General features: G+C 35.2%; 1 protein-coding gene across 3 annotated transcripts; it reads left to right on the top strand.

The window, feature by feature from the left end:
* The first annotated feature begins 2295 nt into the window (after nt 1-2295).
* On the top strand, nt 2296-7160 carry LOC147395399 (protein REVEILLE 8-like). Of its 3 annotated transcripts, none has more exons than XM_086450033.1 (9): nt 2296-2656; nt 3809-3866; nt 4235-4358; nt 4500-4658; nt 4986-5102; nt 5801-5910; nt 6244-6303; nt 6659-6735; nt 6890-7160. In XM_086450033.1, exons 1-9 carry the CDS (start codon nt 2505-2507, stop codon nt 6906-6908), a joined length of 876 nt encoding a protein of 291 aa, XP_086306159.1. In that variant the 5' UTR covers nt 2296-2504; the 3' UTR covers nt 6909-7160. The 3 variants fall into 3 exon arrangements, with proteins under 3 accessions (XP_086306159.1, XP_086306158.1, XP_086306160.1); XM_086450032.1 differs by having other exon boundaries at nt 6659-6697; XM_086450034.1 differs by lacking the exon at nt 6659-6735.
* The last annotated feature ends 736 nt before the right edge of the window (nt 7161-7896 follow it).

Below are 7896 nucleotides of genomic sequence, written 5' to 3' on the forward strand. Positions count from 1 at the left end.
ACTTTAACAAGAGATGACCCATTTTAAACTCCAATATTTAGTTTTTATGAAAATTTCAAGAACTTTATATAATATATGTTAATTTGAAAATATAGGAAAATCTTAACTCATGTATAATATAAAATTAAATGATAAAATAAACCAGTTCCGAGTTTCCACGGTTACCCATCGGATAGAAACTTAATGGTTTCGATTCTTATCGGGCTGGTTCGGTTCCATATTAGACCCGTCTCTAATTAGTTCCAATAAAAAGGGAACCAAAAAGGTAAATGGGTACCCATTGACACCCCTACGCACAATTAATTTTAGTTTGACATTTTTTTACAATAGATATAAAAACAAATGTGTATTTCACATATTAAATAATAAAATAATATTAAAAATAAAATTAATCTAATTTTCCGCATGATTTTTCATGATGTGCTCAAATAGTAAAAAAAAGACTTGCCTAATAACTAGGTAAATATTTTCCCTTTAATCAAACACACCTAAGTTATATATATATATATATATATATATGTCATAAGTGAATGGAAGTTACAGACACAAAATCCCATTTAATTATGATGTGATTTTATTACAAAGTTATGGGGTTTATTCGTATTGTATGGTGGGGTAACATCAAGGTTCTTGTTTTATTTGTTTGAGTACATTTTTTGGGCTCTTTTAAATGCCCAATCATCCCTATTTTATTTTGTTGGAGAGAGAGAGAGAGAGTGAGTGAGTGACTGACTGACTGGGAAAATTTTCTACCACTATTGTTTATTAGTGTCACATGTAAACTCAAAGTTCATTGGTTCTATACAAACCCAATCTCTTGTAATTAACGAATAAGTCCATGATAGAGTTGCCATTGAGCTCTTCTATTGGTCCATTTGGAGGAGACCATTCGATTATCAATCCATTGATAGATTAAATTTGTTTGATTTCAATATGACCTAAATATTTATCAATCATACAATAGAGGGATTGGATGATTTAGGACTGGAGCCAAGGCATATGGGTCTCTCCCCTGGGCACATGCAACGTCCACACATCACACACACCTGGTATAAGTGAGAGAGCACTCTTGTGGGTGGCCCCGAGAAAATATTGCTTATATTGGGTATCGAGCACAATCTATGAACTCTCACCACTTATTAGATCTGAAATTGCCATTGAGCCACCCCTTTGTGGTTTGAAATTGTTTATTTTCATTAATGATATGAAATTGACAATCAAACACTTCAATAGATATGCGACGATCTCCAATGATCATGATTAGATGTTTTGATCATAACCTATTCCTTATCCTTGAGAACATGTGATTGTAGGATCATACAAACTTATAGATAAAATGTCATTTTCTACCATGTTAATGTAATATGAATTCTTGTACGATAGAAGGGTTATAATGATAAAATAGAATAGTATAGCAATGGGCACAGAAGTATAGAAGAAAAAATGTTAAACGGTTCGAAATTATCTAATCCAACTTAACTCAAGCATTTTGGATCCAGATTAAGTGAAATCAAAATTATTTGAATATGATTTTATCTAGTAAGTTATGATTCAAGATGAGTATGAATATACTCAATCCGACCCATTTAAATCCTACTTATTGCATTTCTACATGTTTTATTTACCTTCTCCTCTCTCTATTTCTCTCTCCTTTTGGTTGAGCGAAGCGGATCCTCCTTAGCACCGTTTGAACGGTTGAAAGAGCGTTACATCAGCAATACAATCAAATTCATCACTTAAAAAAATATGGAGTTCAGTAGTCATTCATTTTTAAAGACATGGATCTAGCAAAAACAAACTTCTTTTTTATTTTTATTATTTAAAATTAGTTCTAAACCATGATCATAAGGTGGCTTAGATATTATTTTTCTTGCATACTTGGCTTTAACTTATATGTCAAGAGAGTGTTCCAAGAAACGCTAACTAATGACAGAAGGAAAGTGGGTGTTGAGTGTCATAAAATAAAAATATTATTGACACGTTAAAAAGTACGTGATGTGTACACGGCCGACATCGCAAGAGCACAGAACCGCACATCTTTCTCCTGTGTATCCTGACAAAAACGATCCACGACACAGTACTTTTGCCACGTTATCAGTGTATCATATCGCGTACCAAAATCGCGTGCAGACATCACGACTCATAATATTTTTCTCACAGGACTCACAGAAATATGGGATCTTCCAATCACATGTACCCACGTGTATTGAATGCATTCGTAATTTACAAAAGTATCGATGGTAGTTATAAAACTACTCTTGTATACATGACGTGGCAAGCACTGAGGAATCTGTAAGCATAGTGAGAAAAAAAAAAAAAACGACTCCTTGAACGTGACGCAGTGCTCATTCAGGTGCGCAAAGAATTTGAATGGTTGAAATTTACTCATACGAAAGGTGGTGAGCTGTGGGCACTCTCCCTCTCACAGCCTCAAACACATCTCTCTCTCTCTCTCTCTCTCCTCTCCAAATGCTTCTTTGAACATCTGTGTTGTCTCCCTGAACATGAATTCTAGCTCGTCCAACTCTCAATCCATGGTAGAATCTACCCCTACAGATGTCTCAGGTAAGAAGGTACGGAAACCCTATATCATTACTAAGTCAAGGGAGAGCTGGAGTGAAGAAGAGCACGATAAGTTCCTCGAAGCTTTGCAACTGTAATGTTTTTTTAATCTTTCCCAACTTTGTTTTTTTTAATAGTTGAATCTTGTTCTCAGACATGTTTCTCAAGTCAAGATATTTATAGGGTTTTGGAATTTTTATTTTTTTGTCTTTTCTCATGAATTTTCATTTCCATCTGTATTTCAATTTTTTTTTTTTTTAAAATTTATTTCAGGGAATTTTTTGGTTTTGATTTTCTGATTAATTGCTGTTGTTTAAGAACTTTGGTTGTTTAGTGGTTTAAAATTTAATTAAGAATCTTTTGAGTTTGACGTTGTTCCTCTTCTTCTACCCACATGGGCGCATCATCTATCATCTCTCAAGAAACAATCAAGATGAATTTTACATCTCAATCATAAACGCGCAATTGACAATCAGATTTGTCAACAAATCAGTGGTGATATCGAAGGATCACAATCGATGTTTTTGTGATTGCGGGAGGTTATTGGAGTATTAACGTATGTATTGTATTAAGGTGTACGTAGACGCATCGAATCATGTTTGTTCATTAAGATTAAATCATGTGGTTAGGGTAGTTAGGTAACTACATAAAGATCTAGTTTATCCGGGTTATTCAATTTATAAAGAAATTTGTCGATAAAAAAAAGAAAAAGATTATTTATTAAATTTAATTATATATATTTCAATTTATGCTGAGTTTGTTGGGCTGGATTGACTTGGCTGGTCCAAATCGGACTCCACACCTAATCAATCTCATGGTCACCAATGCAAAATTTAAACTAATGATTTTGGAGAAAGATAAGTTTTTTTTTTTTTTGATATGGGGATGTCCGGACTTACGTCTGACTAGGGGGACCGGATGAGCCAGGGTCCCTCCCCCGGGCACGTGCAATGCCCTCACATCACATGCACCACGTAAGTGAGGGAGCGCCCTCGTGGGTTAATCAGCTCAGATGATTGACTATGTCCAATTTGGCTGGTATATATTGCATTGGCCATTTTTATTTTTTTTCCATCCAATAATGGTGTATTTTTCTTCTTGTGTTTCTCTATGGATGCTTGGTTTTTGTTTTGTTTTTTCTCTTCTAATTGAAACTGGTCACTATTACTAATTTGGAGCCAACATGGTGTATTTCATACTTAATACTCAAAACCCAACCTAATGATTTGCTTTCTTGCTAATTCAGGTTTGATCGTGACTGGAAGAAAATTGAGGACTTTGTTGGTTCAAAGACTGTAATACAGGTGCTTGTTAAATAATGGTGAAAGTATCTCCAACAAATTACTTTGTCTCAGTTTAAAAACAACGTATTCTATCCTAAAAGAATTATGCATTTATACTTGTGAAATATTGGGTGTTGTAACCTCGAATGTCAATGAAATCTAGAAATAAGATCGTAATACGTAGAATCGTTCTGGGTTTTCCCAAGTTTCCTTGGTTTTTGTTTTGCAAAATTTATTCTTAAACTCTGTTTCATACATTTGGGTCCATAGATATTGTCTCTCCCATTTGGTTGATATTTGGGACATTTTATTTCTTCTTATAGACAACATTTTGTCTTTAATATTTTTGTATGTTCGTAGGGAGTTTCATTCTATCCTCCCATCTGCAGATCCGGAGCCACGCCCAGAAATACTTTTTAAAGGTTCAAAAGAATGGCTCAGTAGCACACGTGCCGCCTCCTCGTCCCAAACGCAAAGCCGCTTATCCTTACCCACAAAAGGCTTCCAAAAATGGTATTATTTTTTATTTATTTTTCGGGGGGGGGGGGGGGGGGGGGTCTTAACTAAAAGGCCAAGAAGTTCTGGTGTAGGATTTGAATTTCAAGAGTTGATCTATTGATGTCCTGACTTGCTACTTTCTTGAATAATTCGCAGCTTTGGTTCCAACTCAAGCATCCATGACTTGCCCTTCTACCCTGCATTGCCTTGCACTCGGATATTCCCCATGGGACGACACTTCTATACTTACAAATACCGAATTAAGCGGAAACTTACCCGTTCAAGATGACTATGCCAATGTTCATGAAGTTGAAGGTATGCATATGCTTTTAAAACTGTTCTTTGCTAATCTCGCACCTTTAATGTTCCTCTAGAATTTAGATGATTTTACTAAAAAAAGTCGTGATAATCTGACACCCCCCTACGCTCCCATCACAGAACTGTAGATCATGTGCCTTAAGATACAAAAGAAAAAGGTTTGTGGTTTTGCGTATCCCGAGGCAAATGATCTATGGTTCTGTGATGGGGCGTATGTCAGAGGGGGTGTCAGAAAATCATTAGTCTACTAAAAAATGTACATAGATACATGCTTTTAGAGGGAATTTTTCGTGTACTTAGTGTGCCTTAATGTCACTGATTCAGCTGATATTGAGTCAAATGGGGAAGTGAGGATTGGTAGTGGCAGCTTTAGTGGCAACGGAAGCTTGAGAAAAACATCACCAAATTGTGACATACCAAAGCAAGGTTCTACACCTCATGGTACTCTTCTCGCCGTGTGCAAACTTTTGTATCACAAATTGTCAAATCCTAAAACAAGAAATTGCATAATCAAATCTATAGCTTCCACAGCAATTATTCGCATATTAATCTGAGTGTTACTATACTTAGTTGTCGTCTTGTAATTTAGATTTTAGACTTCTTAATTATCTTATTTTCTTTCCTTATTACATGGATTATCTAGGTCAGTGATCCACAAATGAAAGTTTATTGAAGCATTTAGCTGTTATAAGAAATATTAACTTGTCAGCTTTAAACAAATATGCTGTAATTGTGTCTCATCTTTGGAGGAGTTTAGTGGATAAATTGATAAATTTGTTTTCCCTTTTAATTATTTGGTCTTGTTAACGTGTTCCCTTAGGGCACACGTTAAAGTGCAATTAATACACTTTGAAAATTGGAATTTATACTGAAAATGCCCTTAAAATTTCTTTTTTTACCAAAATATCCTTGGATTCCAATTTCGACAAGTTAACACAACCCTTAATTATTTGATTAAGTTATTAGAAATGATTTGAAATATTTATAAATAGGAAGCAATTCATTTTATTAACAAAATCTCCCCCAGTGCACGGTTCTTCCATCATATTTATTGCTCATATTACCTGTTTATCACGGATCATCTTTCCCTTGCTGCATCAAATTGGTTGGATGTTCTTCATTGTATCTCTGTTTTGCAGGTATACCCGACTTTGCTGAAGTATATAACTTCATTGGAAGTGTCTTCGATCCAGACACTACAGGTCATGTGCAGAAGCTCAAGGAGATGGATCCCATCAATTTTGAAACCGTGGGTTTTCTGAAACTTACTATGTTTTGCAAATGACTTATGTGCTATGTAGTTGTTGTATTGGTGTAAAAAAAGTAGCTAAAATTCCAGTTTATTAAAATTATCAAAGGTATTGAAGGTGTACTAGAAGAAAATTTGGCTATTTAGATTTAAAACTGCAAGCGAAAAATGACTTAACATTTCTCATTATCTTTAGCCACGAAGCAAGATTTTAATGCCTTCGACACTATCGCAATTATCCTCATCTCATCACATGGAGGCTGTTATTGTTGTTGGTTTTTTTTTTACTGGTTGTCCATTGTCCATATAAATCTATTTGTTGACTTTTTTCAGGTGTTGTTATTGATGAGAAACCTCACCATCAATCTGTCTAGCCATGATTTTGAGCCAATTGTAAGTACTTATTTCATTGTTATTTCTGTGTATCTTTCCGAGTGACAACTCTTCTATTGATGATGCATGAATTCTTGATTATACAAGTTTCTTCTGTTTCCAATAATGCTTGTGGTTAGAAGTTCAACCTTCATAGCTTCTGATGTTGGCTTAGACTCAATAACCCATCGATGTTCTATTTATTTTATTTTTGGCGCTGAGTTTAAAGGATTCACACAATTTAGTGGCTATATGACACATGCATTAATGGTTTCAATCTCCTATATCATTTGAGATTTCATGACACTTGCATATAACACTTGCACTCCATTCTTATGGGACATTGGCTAATTGATTATGTTATCTGTTGGTACAGGGAAATGGACTGTCATCAGATGACGTGAATCCGGAAACAGTAAGAAATCCTTTAGGAGCTTATGCCACAAATCAGAAGTAGGACCTCATATACCATTTAGTGGCTATATGACACATGCATTAATGGTTTCAATGTCCTATATCATTTGAGATTTCATGACACTTGCATATAACACTTGCACTCCATTCTTATGGGACATTGGCTAATTGATTATGTTATCTGTTGGTACAGGGAAATGGACTATCATTAGATGACGTGAATCCGGAAACAGTAAGAATTCCTTTAGCAGCTTATGCCACAAATCAGAAGTAGGACCTCATATACCGTGTTGAACGACTGAGTGATGATAACTTGCTGGCTTGTATGTGTTATCTTTTAACATCTCTCCTTTAGTTCTTCACACTGAACAATAAGGTCTTATGTGGAACAAACTCATTTAAGTTAGTTGAAAGACATGGATGGATGGGGTTAGGGGTGTTTGTATATGGATCGCCTTTTCCTACTTGGTTGCTTTCACTGCACATTTTGAAATGCATTTTTTTATAGAAAGAAACAGACATTGACATAACCCTTAACCAACACATTTAACAGCACTTAAGTGTTAATGATGCAGAAAATTAACGACTTTTCTCTTAGTGCCCTGAAACATCATCACGCCTGTTGCGGTTCAGTCTTATGAAGGTTTTCACTCTGATACCCTTCCTTTTGGGGCCTTGGCCCGAAGTAGTTTTTTCCTCATGTTTACCCATTCGCAAGGTCACTCCTTCCGTGACTTGAACTTAAGACATCGTGTTGGTTTTGATACTATTTGGTGTAAACCTAATTAATACGCCAAAAGCACCTAGGCGTGGAAAGTTAAGCCCTTAACACATGGTAAGCAAATCCAAACGTGAAATAATAGACCAACACCGGAGTAGAAGGAATTTTTGGTTTTCAGTGACCCATAACTATCTAAAACACATGCATTCTAAGAGAACATTATGCTGAACTGGATTTGAGTTTTGTGTTTCCAAGAAGTAGGGCTGCCAATGGATTGAAATAGACACAAAATCCAATTCAATAACATCGGATCTAGATTGAGGATTAGTTGTGATAAGGATCCCATACTAATGATCAAATTTGATAACCTATAAGATCGGTTCTGTGTTAACCATGCCTTGATCCAATAGAGGCCCCAATGGGATAAAATGTGAGAAATTATGTAAATTGTATTATATATTTTGATTAAAACTTTTATC

This window comes from Akebia trifoliata, chromosome 8, assembly GCF_017979445.1.
Source record: "Akebia trifoliata isolate Shusen 1 chromosome 8, ASM1797944v1, whole genome shotgun sequence".
NCBI lineage: Eukaryota > Viridiplantae > Streptophyta > Magnoliopsida > Ranunculales > Lardizabalaceae > Akebia > Akebia trifoliata.